Here is a 19,157-nt window from a genome sequence, read left to right as displayed (position 1 = left end):
TTATGGTATAAGACACAAGTTTGTCTCATTAAAAAATGCTGTTTTTTTCTTTCAAAGTTGGACATTGTAATGGTGTTTGATTCAAATTAATTTTTGTGGAGATAAATAATTATTTTTATTTCAATATTATAAGCTACGAAGGCTCGAACGTGATTAGAATAACACAAACAAATTTTCTATAGTTTTTCCCTCCCGTGAAAATCGTTGAGTTTTTCGAAATGAATTTTCGGACATTAAAATTACTTTTGAATCTGACCCAGTTATACCTGAAGATTATTTTAAATATTCACAATCTAAATACTATAAATGAAATCCTTTCCCAACACACCAAGCTTTTCAAGTTCCATTAATCAGAGATACAGAGAACAATAAAACTACATCAACTTTAAGAAAGAACTTTGGTTACATTATTTTTGACATAAATTGTTGTATTAAAAACCTCCGCAACTTTTGCAGATAGTAAAAGTGAAACACTGAATTGTGAATACTAACTACTACAGTTCCATACACTGCTTGACATTTTCTTTGCTCTTTTGTGTTTTCTATATGAAGAGTTGGAGGTAATATGTACTTCCAGATTTTCAGTTTAACTGTTAGATTTTGATACAAAATTCATTTCTCTTTCATTTGTTATTTACTATTTACCCATATGATATAACAATCCTGAAATGCTTTTACTTTCCTCGCTTTACTTAATTTTCTTCTCTCTTCCCTCTTTTGTTATAAAAAATAATAATAAAACATCCAATTAACTCTGAAATTACTTCAAGTTTTTTATTTCATTTATCCTACACTGACATTGGTGAAGATATAATGTTACCTTCTTAAAGTCAAGTAAATGATGTCATGAATTTGGGACACGGCGAGTGAAATTCTAAGCATTCAGAAACTCATGCAGGTTTACCAAAGGGGAAGGAAGCAGCAAGTGTTCATCAATCCATGTGGAAACTATCTATACAGAGAGATTTGATCACAGGATAAAAGATAAGCATGGAAAAATTACTCTGACAAGTAAATATCATGAATAGAGGTGAAAGTGGTAAGAAAAATTACTCTGACACTAATATCAATGGTACTAAAAGCATATCTGCCTCAACTAGAAGATCAACTTCATCAGATGGTTTTTTTTGGAATGGATACATTGAAGTTCACCACATCCAGTGCATCAACATCAAAATCTGAACAAAAATTATGTTTCTAATAGCGAGAGCTCTTCCAAATCCGAAGTTTTGATAACACACGTCCAGTTTCCACCTCAACATTTCAAGTTTGCAATGTCACTCACAACCCCAACCTGCGTGCAGTTCCAAATGACAATGCATGAACCAAACACCTAACCATAATCCATTTACACCATCAATAAAATTGTTACTAAATCAAAAGAATGCCACTCAGTTATATATCTGGGTCTAAAACAAAGAATATTAGCAATTTGTACAATTTTTTTAATACCTAAAGTAAGAAAAGTAGACTTTTTTGGGGCCAGTGTAAATAAGATGGGATATTCTTTATGTTTTGATTTTTTACGAGTTTTTTGAAAAGAAGTTAATGACTAGAGCAAACCAAATAATAAAAGTGTAATGCAAGTTTAAAGTTACATACTTTGTGTTTTTGATAGATATTAAATCACCCAAGCCATTGTCAAGTTGCAGTTCATTGGAAGCATTGAGATAAACACAATCAACAAATCCAGGGAAACTGACCAGATCCCTGCATTATGAAGAATATTGCCTGTTAAATTAAACCAAGACCCAATGCCCCAAGTTTGACTCTTATTCAATGAAATTTTGGTTTACATTGAGATAAATGGTGCATTAGGTGAAAGATGACTAATGACAAGAAATGAAAATTGGCCCACCAAATGAATATAATGTTACAAGTTCTAGTTCACATTCAGGCAAATGAGGGAAATTCGGAAGATGAAATTTTAAGCATGTACTTGTCTTGCACAATGCAAAATGCATGCCAGTGTATGTCACGCATGGTAAACATAGTTGAAAATAGTCATTAGTTAGACAATTCGTTGCACCACTGGAGTTTGGGAAAGCAAAATTCGGAAGTTACCATTTTTTCCTGGTGGAAAAAATTACCATGTTTTATTTCCACTTATTAATTCCCAGATATAAACTCTGATACAGACCTTTCTTCCTGACCCTCCACTGGATTTTTAGGATCTGGATCTTTGTTCAGTGTTTTGCTACCTTTCAGACCCTTTACTGATGCACCACTAACAGAAGCCTGCATGACAATGCTAAAATGATCATTATATAAGATTCAGCAGCAAGTGTAATCATATTAAAGAACCATTCATTCAAATAATTATTAAAAGAAGAATTCTCATGGTGCTTGGCTTCAGTTCAGATCTCTCACAACCTAACATAAACTTGAAGTGTTAACCACATTCAAGAGCAAATATAAAATCTCATTTTCGGTATTCCATAATGATTATTCAAAACTATAAACTACAACACTCACACGAAAATACGTGTGCAAGGCTGTACTAAATGAGAACGACATATTGTCGGTATTTTTAATCTTCAACTCAGTTGAAAGACTTTTAGCATCTAGTGAGACCTGCAAAAAGGGAAGCATGAAATAGCATCATCAACATGTAGGTAGTAGAGCATGACAAGAATGAGCAGTAATGTTGCACTTAAAGAAAGCAAGAGCTTGACCTTGTATAATGAAAGCTGAAATCCCACATAGCTCAAGTATAAGGCTCGTCCTTGAGTTCAAGAGTTACAACAGGATTTCCATCCACATTTTCAAAATCAATAACAGTCCAATCCAAATTACAGCCAAATCCATGCTGCCAAATACACAACCAAGCAAATACCAAATAGTAGATTACCTTTGTTATTAGCTTATGAAAACAACTCCTGAAAACAAGTATATAACCTTCGTATTGAAATAGAAAATAGGAATGAGTTTGGGACATGGATACCTGCTGAATAGGGCCGGGACCAAACTGTGGAAAACAATGAGGGATGCCTCCACTTATAGGTTTCTTCTTATTGAAAACAGCATCAGGATGAACAAAAAGAAGGCCCTTTCCATTGGGAACTTTCCAAGAAGTAACACATCCTCCAAATAAGTATATTTCAGTCATATGGAAGGAAGCAGCAATTGTTCATAAATCCATATGGAAACTATGAATACAGATAGATTTGATCACAGGAGCTATTTATGACCATGGTAGCAGTAACTATTCTGATTCAAAACTTGATGTAATAGATGGAAGTGGAAGTAGTATTTGGTTCAGAAAGGCAAGTAAATATCATGAATGGAGGTGAAAGTGGTAAGAAAAATTACTCTGACACTCATATCAATGGTACTAAAAGCATATCTGCCTCAACTAGAAGATCCACTTCATCAGATGGTTTTTTTTGGAATGGATACATTGAAGTTCACCACATCCAGTGCATCAACATCAAAATCTGAAAAAAAATTATGTTTCTAATAGCGAAAGCTCTTCCAAATCCGAAGTTGAAAACATACCTCCAGTTTCCACCTCAACATTTCAAGTTTGCAATGTCACTCACAACCCCAACCTCTGTGCAGTTCCAAATGACAATGCATGAACCAAACACCTAAACATAATCCACTTACACCATTAATAAAAATGTAACTAGATCAAAAGAGTGCTACTCGGTTATATATATGGGTCGAAAACAAAGAATATTAGCAATTGGTACAATTTTTTTAAACCTAAAGTAATACAAGTAGACTTTGTTGGGGCCAGTGTAAATAGGATGGGATATTCTTTACTTTTTTATTTATAATAGTTATTTTATCTTATAAACAATTATGAGACCATGTTTAAAATTTTATAGTAAGCATTTGAGCTAATGAAATGCCGTGCAGTAGATATACCTGGATTATCAGTCAGCCCTGAAACGGTTTGCAGTCCAACAACCAGTGGGAACTCCAACAGTATCCCTCTCAACAGGATCAACCAAATTACATTTAGGAGGGTTTTTCGCTGGATTAAAGTTACCAACCCCAGTTCCAACTACAGAGAAGTTATATACATGATGGTGGAAAGGGTGTGACTCAATAGTGAGAAGATTGGTGTCTTGCAAAACCAACTCCACTGTAGTATTAAAGGCAATCTTTCCAACTCTTGTGCATGTTAAAGTACCAAGATTGGCAGTTAGTGGCAAACCTGTATAGTTAAATGGAGTTGAAGGCCTTCCAGGGAAATCAGTTCTGAAAACTCCCTTGATGTTAAAGTAGTGAGATTGGAGAAGTGCAGTTCTTGGCATCACAAAAGAGACATTGTTTAAGGAAGCAAGTAGCCTTGTCCCATTCACACATGTGGGGCAAGAATTATTGCCTAAACCAATAGTGTAAAAAGGTGTCTGTCAACTTTGAGAGGAACACTAGCAGGGTACTTAGCAGAGTTAAGCTCCTTAGTTTCTTGCTGCAGTTCAAAGCAAAAGCTGTGTCATTGCTAGCTGGCAGTTGAGGAAGAGAAGGAAGGACAGTGTTTGGAATGCCTTTGTATTGGAGAATAGCGGTGGCAGTTTTGTTGTCAACAGGGATTGGAGCATCCATAAAGGTCCTTGTAGCCATGAAATATCTACCTGGTACTTTATTGGCCTGGACCAAAACATTTGTGGTTTGACCAGGTCCAATTAGTATTTCTTGTGTGGTGAATGGTTTTGTGTATACTGCATCAACCTCCACTATTGTCAATGTGTGACCAGAAATGGCAAAGAAAAGTTCATATTGATGATTCTCACCAGGTAAGTCTTCCCTTGTTCTACCTCAATTGCATATGTATCTAGAAAAACAAATTAAAAATTGTAGACTTTTTTCTTTAGAGCAAAGATACTTTATGATTAGGCATATTTATCCAAATGCTTAGTGACTTTTCCATTAGATTATAACAAACTTAGACAAATAATTTATTTGCTTACTTTTCTTTGTGCAAGGGAAGAGTGGTCCTGGCTTCCCATTGATGGTATGTGCATCAGCCATATTTGATGGCAAACCCATCTTGAACCCTTGCTTTTCAACCTCTTCCACATCATTGTTCCACCGTTCTCCTGCAGCATAAGTCACGAAAATTTAACTTGTTGATTTAATTATGAGAATCTTAAGGTGGTTACCCTTTGCTCAGAAACTGATGTTACTAAGCAGAATTTCAAATTCCCTGGTTTTGGCAAGACGACAATTGCACCATAAACAGTGGCCCTCAACCAAAGAATATGAGCATGCCACCACACTGTTCCTCTTTGCCCTGTGACATTGAAGTCACAAGTGTAGCTGTTCCCAGTCTAGATTGGACATTGTGTAATATAAGCTGGTCCATCATCCCATCCATTATGATATTATTTAAGTCCACGCCTATAACCATCACCAATCATATGTTTAATTATGACACTCCATCTTGCATGCACATAAATAACTAAAAAAGTTACATTTGTGTCTTGTAAAATACAAATTGGCTTACCAGTGAATTGACAAGTTGTATTTTGCATGGTTAGTGACATTTACCTGTACTCTATCTCTTCCTCTAACATAAATTGTGGGCCCTGTTAACCTCCCATTTACTGTTACAATGGGTTTTGCAAGACATAGTCTACTCAGATTCTTCACTTGAACCAGTAAGTAGAATATAAACTTATGTCATTAACTTAATTCAAATAAATGGTTTAAGTAAGCATATATGTTTATACTGACCATATAATAATAATATAACTACCATCAAATTGGTATTTCTTTATGGTTGCTTCAGCTGGAAAGGAGATTAAGCCAAGCAATGGTAAAAAAATCATCATTGACAAAGATGTGTGACTATAGAAGCCCAAGCCAGCAATCATTCTTTTTGTTCCTATTAGAAATCAAAGAGCAAGAAAGTAATGTGTATTCAAGATTGATTGAATTGATTACCAAGAAATTAACCAACCTATTATATAAAAATACAATAGAGTTAACTCTACCTTTTTTCGATAATAATGCCAAAACTTGTCATATATTGCATTAACAACCAACAGGTAACAGGTAGCAGGGAAGAATGTTTAATAAAAGCTGAAAAGTAAGTTAGATATAGAAATAGTTTGATTTGTTTGAAGAGAATTTATAGAACTCAATTTTTTTATAATGGTTATTTTATCTTATAAGCAATGATGAGACCGAGTTTAAAATTTTATAGTAAGCATTTTAGCTAATTAAATGCAGTTCAGTAGATATACCTGGATTATTAGCCCTGAAATGGATTGCAGTCCAACAACCAGTGGGAACTCCAACTGTATCCCTCTCAGCAGGATCTACCAAATCATACTTAGGAGGGTCTTTCACTGGATCGAGTTACCAACCCCAGTTCCAACTACAAAGAAGTTATATCCATGAAGGTGGAAAGAGTGTGACTCAACTATGAGTAGATTCACTAGATTGGTGCCTTGCAAAACTAACTCTACTGTAGTATTAAAAGCAATCTTTCCAACTCTTGTGCCTGTTGAAGTACCAAGGTTGGCAGTTAGTGGCAAACCTGTATAGTTAAACGGAGTTGAAGATCTTTCAGGGAAATCAGTTCGAAAGAATTCTTGCCTTGTCCCATTCACACATATTGGGCAAGAATTCTTGCCTAAACCAATAGTGTAAAAAAGGTGTCTGTCAACTTTGAGAGGAACATTAGCAGGGTACTTAGCAGAGTTTAGGCTCCTTAGTTTCTTGCTGTAGTTCAAAGCAAAATCTGTGCCATTGTCAGCTGGCAGTTGAGGAAGAGAAGGAAGGACATTGTTTGGAATGCCTTTGTATTGGAGGATAGTTGTGGCAGTTTTGTTGTCAACTGGGATTGGAGCATCCATAAAGGTCCTAGTAGCCATGAAATATCTACCTGGTACTTTATTGGCTTGGACCACAGTAGCCACGAAATATCCATTTGTGGGTTGACCAGGTCCAATTAGTATTGCTTGTGTGGTGAATGGTTTTGTGTATACCTCACCAACCTCCACTACTGTCAATGTGTGACCAGAAATGGCAAAGAAAAGTTCATAATTGAGAGCAGCATTGATGATACTCACCAGGTAAGTCTTCCCTTGTTCTACCTCAATTGCATATGTATCTAGAAAAACAAATTAAAAATAGTAGACTACTGAGGGAAGGGGAAATTAAATTAAATTTGAATGCTTAAAGTTGGCTATCTTTACAGTAAAGATACTTTATGATTAGGCATATTTATCCAAATGCTTAGTGACTTTTCCCTTACATTATAACAAACTTAGGCAACTATTTTATTTGCTTACGTTTCTATGAGCAAGGGAGGAGTGGTTCTGGCTTCCCATTGATGGTATGTGCATCAGACATATTTGGTGGCAACCCCATCTTGAACCCTTGCTTTTCAACCTCTTCCACGTCATTGTTCCACCATTCTCCTGTTGCATAAGTCATGACAATTTAACTTACCTAGTAGAATTTCAAATTCCCTGGACGGCTGTGGAAAAGGAAAAGGGGTTCCTGGTTTTGGCAAGATAACAATTGCACCATAAACGGTGGACATTGTATAATATAAGCCGGTTCATCAGCCCATCCATTATGATATTGTTTAAGTCCAATGCTATAACCATCACCAATCGTATGTTTAAATATGACACTCCATCTTGCATGCACATAAATAACTAGAAAGTTAAATTTGTGTCTTGTAAAATACAAATTGGCTTACCAGTGAATTGACAAGTTGTACTTTGCATGGTTAGTGCCATTTACTTGTACTCTATCTCCTTCTCTAACATAAACTGTTGGCCCTGTGAACCTCCTATTTACTGTTACAATGGGTTTTGCATGACATAGTCTACTCACATTCTTCACTTGAACCAGTAAGTAGAATATAAACTTATGTCATTAACTTAATTCAAATAAATGGTTTAAGTAAGCCTATATGTTTATATTGACCATATAATAATAGTATAACTACCTTCAAATTGGTATTTCTTTACGGTTGCTTCAGCTGGAAAAGAGATTAAGCCAAGCAATGATAAAAAAATCATCATTAACAAAGATGTGTGACTATAGAAGCCCAAGCCAGCAATCGTTCTTTTAGTTCCTATTAGAAATCAAAGAGCAAAAAAGTAATGTGTATTCAATGATTGATTGAATTATTGATTGCAAAGAAATTAACCAACTTACTATATAGAAATAAAATAGACTTAACTCTACCTTTTTTCGATTAAAATGCCAAAACTTGTCATATATTGCATTAACAACCAACAGGTAACAGGTAGCAGGAAGAATGTTTATACTAGGCTAACTAACAACAACTACTCATGGTTATAATCATACTCTTTATAGCCATGATACAATTGAGAGCCATCCTCATCAAGGTGAAGTAGGGCGAAACATTCATCACAAAAGAAACAAGGGTTTTTTGGCGTCCATTTGTCATCCACTGTGACCTTTGTAGCTCTGAATATATTGCAAACACTACATTTCTGAAAACGCAACTTCAATTGAAAAGTGATTATTGGATAAACAGCCCGATTATGCATATCATCAGGATGAAGTAACCTCATATCTCGTATTACTATGGAATGGTTGCAATCACCCTGATGACAGTAGTGATATCCAGCACCAAGTCGAATTCTTAAGTCACAAAAACGTATCTTGTGCATCTCGGCCGAGGTGAGGTGGGGCAATTCTGGTGCAGATACTTCTCCCATAATAAATTTGTGTTTCTGCTGTACTCCCCCATTCATAATATATTCCCATTTCTTCTGTGCCTCCTCATTGGAGTTTCGAAACCAATCCAATATAGGTTTCGAATAATCAATAGCAGAGGGATCCCTCAAATCATTGTAGAATACATCTTCAATGAGAAAATAACCAGAAGGATCGTTCTGTTCAGCTTTTTGCATCACATGGTTCATTGAACAATAGATCTTGTCCCTTAAATCACTAAGAGTTTGTCCTCCAAGAACTAACAACTCCTGTGTCTTGACACTTTTTCGAACATTACGGTAAACCTCGACAGATAGAACAACCTCTGGATGCAACATAGGTATGTGTTCCAGAAGGTTCATTGTGTTAACCTTTGTAATTGAACTTGTAGACCTAAGGGATCTCATTCTTTCAATTCTTGTAGAATCTTGACCTGATTCAGTGATCTTGCAAGAAGGATTAAATGAACTAAGTTTGAGTGTGTTCTTATCTTCTTCCTGCTTATGTTTAATTCTCACAATTTGCTCCACCTTTTCTAAACAACCACTTTGAAGAACGGAATTGTTTGTTCCTCTTCTCTTTCTCTTTCTTTTTGAGTTCTTGTCTTTACATTCAGCATTTGATTGATCCAAAAATGGTGGATGATTTTCATTGTTCTCTCTATCATGAAAGACTTGCTTCAAAGCCATATCCATTAAATCGTGGTCTGTGAATACTTTAAGGTCACGAACCAAAAGATCATCATCATCATCATCATCATCACAATCGTGTTGACAGAGTTCTCCGTCAAGATCCTGAAGCATATAGAGAAGAGAAGAGTGAAAATGGTTGAGGGTAGTGGAAGGAGAAAGCATGTTAGGAAGATAAATGGGTCCACCCCTTGGAATTGAGACATCACATTCACTTGCATCTGGAATTGAAGACTCTATTACATCCTCCTCCATTCAGATATATATATAGAGAGAATTGGGAATTAGGGTTCTATATATAGATTTGATTATATTAGATTTGATTTGATTAGATTAGATTAGATTTGATTTGATTTGATTTATACAAGTTGCTGCAATGAAAGGGTTTATACATCAAATCATATTGGGCTGGGCTTGGGAATTAGGGTTCTATCGCTTCTATTTCTCACCGCACTTTGAACTCTTCAACTCATTATTTTCTTGCGGTTAACACAAGACGAAACTACTAAAGATATACTAATAATGTTCTTTTCTTAAATATCTTTAAAAGATAAACTTTATTATCCTCATCTTTCGGGCTAAGTTTATTTAAGGAATCATAAAAGGATGTTTGTACCAGAAACAAAGTGCCGTTATCTTTTACTTCTTTAAAAATATTACTTTTTCAGATAGTATTTCTACCTTAGGATTCCTTAAAATCAGTCATAAACGTAGAATAGTAATATTGTTTTTTAATAAATTTAAGAGTCATAATCATTTTTATTAACTTTTCTTAATTGAGTAAATGTTACAAAAAAATTAATACTAGAGAGAATTAAGGATGACAATATGGGTTTGACCCCGACCAGCCTATTTGAATTGTCATTCTTAGCAAGTCGGATTGGGGATTTGAGCCCATGTAATAATAAGGGTTTGGTCGGGTCAACCCATATTTTGGCAGACCAAAGGCAGGATGGGTTTGACTAGTTCATATTACCACCCATAATTGTACCTCTTCATGGCAACTCATGTTCAAATTTTTTGTTCTATTGATTTTTATTTTGTTATGAAACTAAAGATCAATAATGTAATTATCATTTTAAATACCTTAAATTTCATCAACATGAATGTAATGAAAATTTCATCAACCATGATGAAGAATGTAATTATCATTTATTGGTTTTAATGATAATGTAGATTATGAAGAAGAAGATTTGAAAGACGTTTATGGTGATAGTGATAGAAAAGTGGAGGCATCTTTTTCTAATAAGGCATATGCTAATGTTTAAAACTCAGGAGTTATAAGGTTTATTATGAACTAATAATCTAAAAGTTTGTGATTATGTTGATCTGTTGTTTAGAATTTATAAATTTAAACTAAAATGATATGTTATTATGAGATTGTGATTTTTGGTTTGTGATTTTTTTATTTAAATGATATTTATAAGGCGTGATGATTATTTATTTTAAAATTGTGATTGAGTTGATTACAAATATATGTTTTGAACAGAAACTGCCAATCTGTCAGCTCTGTCAAATATAGATTGAACTGACGTTTTGAACATTTTTAACAATAAGTATTGAGCAGTATCAACTCATATTTTGGCCTTGTCTGACAGTATTGCCAACCTGGACAGAAGATACGTTTGAAGTATCACGGTACTTTGGTTTATATAATAATAAAAAGTTGTTCTTTATCAAAAAAAATAGTTTAACATTTTAATCTAATTAAAAATCATTATTGAGCGTGTTTAATGTCAATTCCATTTGGGGGTGCTTTAGCACACCTCTATGAGTAATATCTGGCCATGGAGTTATTGAGTATATCCAGTACTGTGGCAACAACCCAACCCACCATTATCCTTAATGCATAATTTAATTTTGTATGCTAAGAAACAATGATTAATAAAGCTTACTTTGCATATTCTTATTTCTGAATATCAATGAACGTGGTTCAAGTGGTATATGTTTGATTATCCTTAAGCAAAATCTCGGGTTTGAGTCTTGTGAATGGAAAAAATGTCTGCTGAGAGAGTTAGACCCATGTACTTGTGGATATTCCCGGCTCAGACATGATTACTTCAAGTGCAAAGATACTTGTGGAAAACCAAAAAAATATTCTTATTTGTAAATGGAAGCCATCAATATCCAGCTGTACAATGTAGGCTTCTCAAAATTACTACTTTATACTTATAATAATGTTCCTTTTTAGTTGTCACTATTATTTTTAAGCCTGGGCAATTAAATTAGTTGCCTATTTGCTATTTTTAAAAAGAGTTATAGAGTAGTCTTTTGGGGGTTTTCCCCTCCCAAGTATAAAAAAAACCCTTTTAAAATTATTTCCCTATAAATTATTACTTTGACTTTAATTTTTGTTATTTTATTTTTATAATTAATGGGGAAAAACTAATCATTCTACAGATAACAACACCCCAAGAGTATTCCCTAATAACTAGGTACCAAAAAGAAGATAGACCTAAAGAAAATTTCATGATAAAGGAAACTAGCTAATAAGTGATCAACACATTTGTTATATCAAAACCAATTTTATGATTAAAGTTTAGCTTAAAATAACAAGATGATCAAAGGAGGACATGAAGAAACCAAAGAAGGTGGGCCAATCAAACCGTTGCTGATTATTTTTTTGTTATACGAAAAGTCCAAAACTATCATTGCTAATAATCTATTGTTAAAATCAAAGATAAATATATAAAATGTTCATACACATAAATCTTTTGTTTTTTATGGAAGGTGGAGAACGCAACTAGGAGAGTTTTGAACACAGGCGCTCAAGATTCAGGAACAGATTTAGGGTTCCAAGCCCTCCCCTCTCAAACATAACTTATTACTAAAAAATATATTCCAATTCTAAAAAATGAAATATATAAAAATTAAATGCATAATAACATGTAATATTAACCGACAAACACTCATGCTTATACACACTAATAATAATAATAACACTTTTTAATTACTCATTGGATTACTTGTTATATGTTCTCTCGGAGATATGCAAACCAATGTACTTAATAGATATTATATTTATCTTTCCCTATTTATATTTTATTTGTCTACTAATTATCATTAATATATTTCACTGATGATCTCTTAATGTAAAAAATAGACATTATTAAAGACAAAAACTAATTATCAATGTTTTATTCGATTTTTAAATGAACGAAAATAATTGAAAGAAATTTTTTAACTTAAAGGGACAGATAACAAATTAATTGTAATTATCTTTAAATGTATACATACCGACTTTTTAGATAAAAGTTAAGAAAATCCTTTTAATTTAAGTTAACACATTTTAGCCTCTTAAAAATTGCACTTTAAACAAGATTCGCCCAAACTTTTAAAAAAATTGTGGATATTTTCTTCCAAATCCAGTACTGAATAACTATCAAATGTCATTTGGTTATAGTAATTTCTTTCAAAGAAGAGAAAGAAAAAAGTATATATTAATCGTGTATGAGTTAAATATATTATTACTATATTATCTATTATTTATATTAAATTATTATTAACCATTCAAACAAACAAAGTAATTTAAGTAAATAATAGATAATATAGTGATTTACATAAATCTTCTTAATAATCGTGGATAGCATTCAAACCATTGAAAGAATGTGATTCACAAATCTTACATCACCAAATCAGAATAAACAATATTTAGATAGAGGTTAAATAAATTTGGAGTATAATATTTATGCATTGTTATATAAAAAATTATATACCATCAATATATTATATACTATTTATTTATATTAATTTTGTTAAAAATTAATAATAATTAAATATGAATTATGGATAATATAATAATAATTTTTAAATTTTTACGCTACGAATATATACATTCCATATAATTTTTGTGGATTCCCAAATCTTACACCGGAAATCTAAATGAACAATATTTAGATGGACGGTAAATAAAGTTAGAATATAATCTTTATGTATTATCGTGTAAAAATTATATATTATTTATATTATACTTCTGAGTAATTAATGATAATTAAATACTAGTGAGGTGAAACATTAATAATTTACAAACTATTAAACAGCTATTGCACACATTTTTTTCATATAAAATAATATAAACGTGAGAGCAGTGTATCTAGGCACACTAGATTCCTTCCTTCCATTAAATTATTACGGTTTGGCTTTCTGCAACCAACACAAACACAAAAGCACATTACTAAATTAAGATTTTAATATAACTCCTTTAAACAATCCCGTTCTTAAAAATGCCTCCGGGATCCGGCGCCTCCGACCCACACCCATAACCCCCCCTTTCTAACGGTGTTGCTCACGGCGGAGCGTGCGACGGCTCCTCTATCTCCTAACTTTGTTAGAATCTCACAACATCATGCTCATCTCTTCTGGATCGAACCTCTGTTTCTACTTTTTGCTACTTCCTGTTATTTATGGATCCTGATTCTAGATGCTTCCATTGTTATCCATTTTGCTTCTAGGGTGTCAATTTTTCAGCTGATTTTGTTCCGTTGATTTGTTCCTTCATTGCTTCAGTTCTATAGGTCTTGGTTCTTTTCATTTCTTTTTCTAATTTATATTTTATAAGAAATTGTTGTTTCATTGTTCTGCACTTTGATTATTCTTAGATCCTCATGGTATGGTATCAGAAAATAGCTGCAACTCTTAATTCACAATTTCATCTTTTTATTTGTTATTTTTGTTTTAATATTCGGGGGAAGGAGAATGTAATTTAGGTTATTGCTCTGTTGTGTTGTTTATGGATGGCAAAATTTAATAACTTTTTGTAATGTCTATACTCTATAGTTTCAAGGAAGTTGAGAGATCAGAAAAGGAGGCTTGCAAAGTAGTGAAGGATTTATGGGAAGGAAGGTTTGATTTCACACAAAAATTGTTTTTTTATGTTAACGTTGTAGTTCATGGATTATGAATGATGAATGCGACCCTATAGTTTGTGATGGTATTGGCTTATTTTGTAGAACTAGATTGATTCTGGTTTAAGTGCATTGGGAAGCAAGTTCTGCATTGCTTGCCTTAATCTCAAGGGTCCGGTTTATGTTGGGGGTACTCCACTTATTGCCAATTGAATTTTTTTCTAGGCAATGCCAATTGATTTTAAGATGGAATCTAAAACAATGCATGTAATCTAGTGTTACACCTGTATGTTGTTGCAGTGCACATTGTTAGGAGCAGTCGGGCATGTTTATACTTGTTGCATTATCAGCCTATGTAGTCCTACAGCTATCAGAACAATTGAAAGAGCTCACGTTCTTATGAGCATATTTTGTCACAGAGTAGATAATTAACTGTATTTTGTTTTGATGGATGCAGTTTTTGTGGTGAAAGGAAGATTGATATGCTGTGCAAAAATGTCATTGAAAAGCATAGTACGAGAACTCAAGGTGATGAGGGATGGTATTGGTAGCATATCAAGGCGAGGTGCAGAAAGCAAGCATTGGCACAGTCGTATGAAGTCACACATAGTTCCTGATGTCACAGTAACCCCACTCGAAAATATTCAACAGGGACCATGGGCAAATCTACCTCCTGAATTGCTTCTGGACATAATCCGGAGGATTGAAGAGAGTGAGACATCTTGGCCTGCACGCGCTGTCATTGTTTCTTGTGCTTCAGTGTGTAAATCATGGAGGGCTGTTACAAAAGAGATTGTTAAGACTCCGGAGCAATGTGGAAGGCTCACATTTCCTATTTCATTGAAGCAGGTAATAAATTCCATCCCCTTTCCAGCTCAAACTTCTTTTTATTTTCCCTCCAGGCTCTTCTCTTTCTTATGTTTAACTTCCTTTGCGTGTATGAGTAGCCGGGTTCTCGTGAATCTCCAATACAGTGCTTTATCAGGAGGAACAGAGAAACTTCTACATTTCTATTGTACTATGGTCTGGTGCCATGTAAGTTTTTTGCATACTTGACAATCGACCTCAATTTATTGCCTTTACATCACTATTGAATATGTGGTATTTACGACTTTGAATGCTGAACTGCAAGTTTCTTGCTTTAAATGTGTGGGTTTCTTTATATATCAATGTCATTCACACATGATAGTCATCATCATTGTCTTCATAACTCTTTTCTTAAATGATAAATGGATTACTTATATCCATATAATTTTTTCTATTCATAGATCAGGAAGCAAAGCAAACTTTGCTTTACAGTTTACATAAAATCTTTGTTTATATATGCTATTTGGATAGTACAAAACTAAGCAAAATCTATGGATATATCCAAAGCTAACTTGTCACTTTGTTTTTCTCCTTTCAAAGATATTCAAAGCATCTTATTGAATTTTGAATGAGCAAGTTCATGAAATGATACTCAAGAACCTTGTTTTGTTTTGATTTTACCTATGCAGCGGAGAATGAGACTGATAAATTGTTATTAGCTGCCAAAAGGATAAGAAGGGCAACGGGCACAGACTTTGTCATATCTTTAGTTGCAGATGAGTTTTCTCGGTCCAGCAACACATATCTTGGAAAACTGAGGCAAGTTTTGGATGATAGAAAGTTGCCTTATTTTTAAATTTTCACCTTGATCCTTCTCATATCTGCAACTGGATGAAAAATTAACAATCTTTGGCAGGTCTAATTTTTTGGGGACCAAGTTCACTATATATGACAGCCAGCCTCCATGTGAAGCTGGAATTCAACGAAATAGCCGTTCTTGTAGGAGATTTCAGTCTAAGCAGGTGTCACCAAGAGTTCCAGCATGTAACTATGTTGTTAGCACCATAGCTTATGAGCTCAATGTTCTCCGTTCAAGAGGGCCCAGAAGAATGCATTGCACCATGAACTCCATACCCGTGTCAGCTATTCAGGAAGGGGGCAATGCTCCAACTCCCACTTCATTGCCACAAGTTATTGATGAACATTTTTCTCCTTCACCAGCATTAAAAGGAAAAGGCCCCGTTACAGATTTAAACTCTGCAAGCCTCACAGAGCTACCGGTTCGGAACCAAGGCTCAGTTGAGCCTCTTGTACTTAAAAACAAGGCTCCCAGATGGCATGAGCAGCTGCAATGCTGGTGCCTAAACTTCAAGGGTCGTGTTACAGTGGCATCTGTTAAGAACTTTCAACTTGTGGCTGCTGTAGATCCTGCTCATAATGTTTCTGCTGCAGAACAAGAAAAGGTAACCTTGCAGTTTGGAAAGATAGGAAAAGACATATTTACCATGGATTACCGTTATCCACTCTCTGCATTCCAAGCCTTTGCAATATGCTTAAGCAGCTTTGATACAAAACCAGCCTGTGAATGAGACCAATGTCGCTGGATCATCTACTGGTTTGTTTCACATACACACATATATAATATGTAATATACTAGGCACAATTCATCAGGCATGGTTACATGCCGCCAACAATCTTAGCTATACAGTCATTAGTATTATCTCCCTTGTGTTGGTTGACTCTGGTATTTAACATGTATGTTGTTTCATAACCCAGCAAATAAAATTAAATTGTGAATTTTCAATTCATAATATATGTATAGTGGCAGGGTATTCCTCACAGATGAATCTTTTGTTTATTTTTTCAATTAGATATTAGAATGAAGTCTTGTTTTGGCCCCTTCAAATTTGTTTCTACTAATTTGGGGTATACTTTAGTCTCCATTATGAACTATTTTGACTTGCGTGTGACTTTTGAAGACTTTTTTTAGAGATTAAAAATTTCAGGGTCTTCACTCTAGATATTATATTTTCTGATGATTGGCATCTTCCTTCCATGATCCTTAGTTGTCATTCAGCCATGCATGTGACATTGTTATACTCACGCGTCTTGCAAGAGCTAAATACCATTTTCGTTACCCTTTCAAACGTCATTAGTCAATTTCATCACTTTTGACATCTATAAATCATTGATATGATGGCGGCACCATAAAATATGAAACTTATAAAATATAAGATTTTTATTGTCATTTTCAGTTGTCTACTTGTAATCTAAAGTTATTATTAATTAGCAAGAAATCTAAATAAATAATTTAGAGTTGTACTACTTGTAATAATCTAATCTATTGGATTGTCCATTTATGAAGATGGATCCAGTAAATTCAATAAGCATATGACACATGATTCATAAACTGTAATAGTTGGTTGTTTGACTTTTTTTCAAAGTTGGAGGTACTCTCTTGTTAGTGCCACTTTGATGTAAGTGTGTTGCGTGACATTTGAACCAACTCTACCGTATAGAAGTAAAGTGAGCAAGAATCAACGGTTGATTGAGGTAAAAAAAGTATGAGAGTTGAAGATAAAAGAAAAGAAAACCCACCAATCAATATAAAAGTGAAAAGCAAAGCAAAGTAATTGGACTACTTGTGAAAACAATAATACCATTCTTCCCCTTTAGTTCACGGGGAAACGAGAGAGACCAGTCAACGTGAGATTATTGCAGCCGGTTATCATTGATTAGAAGTCGAGTTTCAGATTTTGCATGTCCATGTCCAATAAACAAAAAAAGTAAGAAAACAAATAATATATTTTCACTCCTAAGTTTGTTCTTTGAGTATTAGATAAGGAGGAAAAATAAGATGGTAGTAATAATAGGAGTTATTAAATTTGAAAAGAAAAACAACATTAACATGTCTGTTGCTTTTTTTAGAACAGTCCTGTGTATTCACTAATAAAATTATGACATCATGGAATTAAGAATAATATTTTTAGAAGAATAATCCATATCACTACTAAAGAGGGAGTAAAAAATGTTTTTCTCATCTCCATCAAACCAAATATTCTCGAAAGCTATTTACCAAAAATATATTGTTGAAGCCAAACTCCCAAACAAAAATTAACTCGTGCTCTCTGACCTAGGAACTTATACTCGTTTATTTTCTCTGTCAAATTCAACATATTTCTGTTCACAACCAAAATTATAACTCAGCTTAGACATGAATAAATTTAAGGTCTTATCTTAATGTTGTAACCTGTAAAGCCTCTCATACTAACAAAATAGTAATAGTTTATTATACAGAATGGTTCACAAATTCTGGAAGCATATTCAAAGATGGTAGAATATGATATTCTCCAGACATTCTACTGAAAATGAACATTGGTCTCTGAGGAATTGCTTATTCTGGGTCAATAAGGTTGTCCTTTCAATGAGCAGCAACAAACAAGATCACAAATATTGTGCCTTATAAAGTAAAAGGAAGGGAATCCACATAATATTGGCATTACTTTTTTGGAAGTGGACGTAAGGTGATAAGGATTCCATGTTTGGACACTATTATGCAAGAACAAGGACCACTGGGTACAGATTCCCCCACACTTTCTGCAAATTGCATTCAATTTCATCAATTATATTTACCTCCACTGCCACTCCAACATGCAAATATTCCCCTTGCATCTTTAATTTCTAAATGATTTTCTGGTATCAACCACCATAATATCCCTAGAATAAACTTTGAAATCCAATAGCTAATTGATTCTTTCAGGAAATTCAGCCCTTAATTTAGTTTTAAACAAAGCATCTAGTTGATAAGAAACTGTATACTTCTACTATCTCCACACTTGAATAAAAAGGAACATCAACAATATAAAAGACATTGGTGCCACACTGCTAAGGTCCTGCGAGATTTGCAAGAGGGTCCAATGAAAAACTCACCTTACTACCTGAGTAAAAGATAGTTCAGCTAGCATCTTAAGCAAAACTCATCGTATGACTCTGCTGGGAAAGTTTTCAAATAATATAAAAGATGTGCATGTGTAATAAGAGAGGATTTCATGGCATTACTAAACTCCAGATTTTATATACTTCAATTATGAAAATACACGAACTTAAAGTGGGTAATTATTATACACTATATCTGTCAAACCAGTGTGATTCATAA

The 19,157-nt window shown here is 33.8% G+C and overlaps 2 protein-coding genes and 2 pseudogenes across 5 annotated transcripts; 1 reads left to right on the top strand and 3 right to left on the bottom strand.

The window, feature by feature from the left end:
• LOC109348699 lies at positions 888–3,205 on the bottom strand (annotated as a pseudogene).
• Positions 3,517–7,507, bottom strand: LOC109350380 (annotated as a pseudogene).
• LOC109348695 (snRNA-activating protein complex subunit-like) lies at positions 7,289–18,651 on the bottom strand. Its single transcript, XM_019589221.1, has 3 exons — positions 18,641–18,651; positions 8,164–9,642; positions 7,289–7,382 (listed from the first exon to the last, which is right to left on the bottom strand). Exon 2 carries the CDS (start codon positions 9,603–9,605, stop codon positions 8,265–8,267), a length of 1,341 nt encoding a protein of 446 aa, XP_019444766.1. The 5' UTR covers positions 9,606–9,642; positions 18,641–18,651; the 3' UTR covers positions 7,289–7,382; positions 8,164–8,264.
• Positions 13,496–16,841, top strand: LOC109348696 (tubby-like F-box protein 2). 4 transcript variants are annotated; one of them, XM_019589224.1, is made up of 7 exons: positions 13,496–13,864; positions 14,127–14,192; positions 14,300–14,384; positions 14,652–15,043; positions 15,142–15,229; positions 15,691–15,820; positions 15,918–16,841. In XM_019589224.1, exons 4-7 carry the CDS (start codon positions 14,690–14,692, stop codon positions 16,588–16,590), a joined length of 1,245 nt encoding a protein of 414 aa, XP_019444769.1. In that variant the 5' UTR covers positions 13,496–13,864; positions 14,127–14,192; positions 14,300–14,384; positions 14,652–14,689; the 3' UTR covers positions 16,591–16,841. The 4 variants fall into 4 exon arrangements, with proteins under 4 accessions (XP_019444769.1, XP_019444771.1, XP_019444767.1 ...); XM_019589226.1 differs by lacking the exon at positions 14,300–14,384; XM_019589222.1 differs by lacking the exons at positions 14,127–14,192; positions 14,300–14,384.

Source organism: Lupinus angustifolius, chromosome LG06, assembly GCF_001865875.1.
Source record: "Lupinus angustifolius cultivar Tanjil chromosome LG06, LupAngTanjil_v1.0, whole genome shotgun sequence".
NCBI classification, from domain to species: domain Eukaryota; kingdom Viridiplantae; phylum Streptophyta; class Magnoliopsida; order Fabales; family Fabaceae; genus Lupinus; species Lupinus angustifolius.
The sequence above is the reverse complement of the archived record's forward strand: the minus strand, read 5'-3'. Positions and strand labels throughout refer to the sequence as shown.

Coding starts and splice junctions, on each gene's coding strand:
- LOC109348695 (XM_019589221.1), bottom strand. CDS start 9,605: ATGGAGGAGGATGTAATAGAGTCTTCAATTCCAGATGCAAGTGAATGT.
- LOC109348696 (XM_019589222.1), top strand. CDS start 14,690: ATGTCATTGAAAAGCATAGTACGAGAACTCAAGGTGATGAGGGATGGT. Junction 15,044..15,141: donor TTCCTATTTCATTGAAGCAG/GTAATAAATTCC, acceptor GTGTATGAGTAG/CCGGGTTCTCGTGAATCTCC. Junction 15,821..15,917: donor ACATATCTTGGAAAACTGAG/GCAAGTTTTGGA, acceptor AATCTTTGGCAG/GTCTAATTTTTTGGGGACCA.